Raw genomic sequence first — 2,248 nt, 5'->3', positions numbered from 1 at the left:
CTGTCTGGTCTCCCCCATCGTTCGAAGTAAGATCATCTAGAAAGCAGCTTTGAACTTTCCTTTCGTCGGCCGTGTCAGAGGCCACAAGCAGCCCTACAATGTCGTAAACATTTTCTTTTCCCTCTCTTTCGTCTAATAAACATTCTCCGCAGCAGAAGTATTGGTCTTTATCAGGCATTGATGGAACAGCTGTCAGCATTGTAACTGAGTTGTTATTGATATCATTGTTAAACTATTACTATCACTGTTATTGTTGCTATTATTAATATTGTTGTTATCATTATTATCAATACTATTATTTTTATTATTATTATTATTATTATTATTATTATTATTATTAATATTATTATTATTATTATTATCATTATTATTTTTATTGTTATTATTATAATTACTTATTTATAAAGTACAATCGATTGTATCCTTTCTGGCCCGCAGGAGAGGGCAGGGCGCAGTTCACCTAGAGGTGTCACGTGTTTCCGGACTACCGTCATGACGTCATCGTGCTTCCTACCGCTGGTGACGTCATGTATTCTCTGGTATTCTGACATCATCAGTGGTCAGTGTGCGGTGACGGTGTCGGTATCGGTGACGGGCCTGGGCTATCTGTGGCCGAGACCCCTGTTCCGGACGGCGGCTGTGGGGAGAGCGGACCAGCGCGTGCACGTCATTTACTCCCTCCTCAAGATAGTCACCGCTCTCGCTTTCGTCTCAGGGGCTGTCAATTTCCGAGTGCTACACCCACCACACGCCCACAGCCTAGCCGATGCTCCAGGTCAAGATGACATCAGTGAGCTGCTGTGGTCAGCCTCAACCTACGTGTTCATCATGGCTGGCACCAGTGTGTTATTTGTGTGTATCAGCTTCGTGTCTCTCTCGGTGTGTCAGCCTCTGTGTGGGATCACTCTGCCCTCAATATGCTCCACGCTCATCTCTAGCGGACTTTTCGTGGCTCTGAACTCGGAACAGTTCAGACAAACGTTTAAACTGACCCCTTCTGGTGTGGATGGAAGCTCCCTCCTCGCAGCCACACACTGGTCTTCCTCTACACCCTTGCTGTGCGCGGCTGTGGTCCCAATTCTATTGATAGTAACATACATGTCCGCTCTCTCCCTCCTACCTGGTTCACCCCGAGTCCTAATGGCGCCCTTCAACCTTCTCTTCTCCGATCACTTCTGGTCACTTTTGGGACTTGACGCTAAGCTCATCTTGTCTGCCCGAGGACGCAGGTTGGAGACACTGTCCCTCACGGAGAGGAGTGCGGAGAGTGAGAGAGAGGAGAAGAGTGAGGGAGCAGGGGGAGGGGGAGGAGAGCCGGAGTGCACGCTGTTCGTCTGCGCGACCATGTACCGGGAGACTCGTGACGAGATGATGACACTGGTCAACAGCTTCCGGCGCCTGGCAGGCAGCGCTCACGGGCTCTTCTCGGAGGTCCAGCTCAACTTCCACGTCATGTTCGATGACGGGTCCAGAGAGGGCAGCCTCACGCCGCCCGCCAAACGTCTCCTATCCTGTCTTCTCCCCCACGTGACCGCCGGGTCTGAGGCCACGCCCACCCGCTCCCGCCGACTCTTGCTCCGAAGTCCGTACGGGCTCCAGTACCGGGAGATCATGGCCGGCGGGTGTCCACTCACTGTCCACTTCAAGGACAGCGCCAAGGTGAAGTGTAAGAAGCGCTGGAGTCAAGCTATGTACATGCAGTATGTCCTCAACTACTACCTTCAGCCAGAGTCCTTCGGCGGCAGCAACAACAACAACGACAACGACAACGACAACGACAACAACAACATCAACAACAAATATAACAACAAATATAACAACAACAACAACAAAAACATCATCAACAACAACAATAATGAATGCACGTGTAGGATTGAGCTCCCCATGTCGCCCAAAGAGAAAGAGTTGACTCGCCAAGGGGCGTTACTGGACATGTACGTCCGGAGTGGAGAGGTCATCCTAGGTCATGAGGTTAAGGCCATAGAGGGTCAGCTGTGGCTCAACTGGGACCAGAAGAAGACTGTGAGTGAGGTGGACACCCTGGGTCGTGGTGTGGGTGGTCACTTCGAGGACTGGAAGCACCTGGATGTGTTGATTGACCAGCTGGAGAAGGGTCAGGACAAGGAGGTGTGCCCGTGTCAGATGACCCAGCAAGGAAACAGGTGTGTGTGTTTGTGTGTGTGTGTGTGTGTGTGTGTGTGTGTGTGTGAGAGTGCATGTTTGTGTTTGTATATGTGTTTGTCTGTGT

General features: G+C 50.4%; 1 protein-coding gene across 1 annotated transcript in view; it reads left to right on the top strand.

Annotated features, from left to right (window-relative positions):
- LOC101864407 overlaps positions 1 to 2,248 on the top strand; it is a gene marked incomplete at its 3' end in the record, with an annotated part of 21,293 nt that overhangs the window by 12,577 nt on the left and 6,468 nt on the right. Inside the window, 1 exon segment of the mRNA XM_013085581.1 lies at positions 439 to 2,162. Within this exon segment, the coding sequence (XP_012941035.1) occupies positions 439 to 2,162 (1,724 nt within the window).

The sequence above is a fragment of the Aplysia californica genome, unplaced genomic scaffold (genome assembly GCF_000002075.1).
Source record: "Aplysia californica isolate F4 #8 unplaced genomic scaffold, AplCal3.0 scaffold00388, whole genome shotgun sequence".
In the NCBI taxonomy this organism is placed as follows: domain Eukaryota; kingdom Metazoa; phylum Mollusca; class Gastropoda; order Aplysiida; family Aplysiidae; genus Aplysia; species Aplysia californica.
Note: the sequence above shows the minus strand (reverse complement) of the source record. Positions and strands in the feature narration are given on the sequence as shown.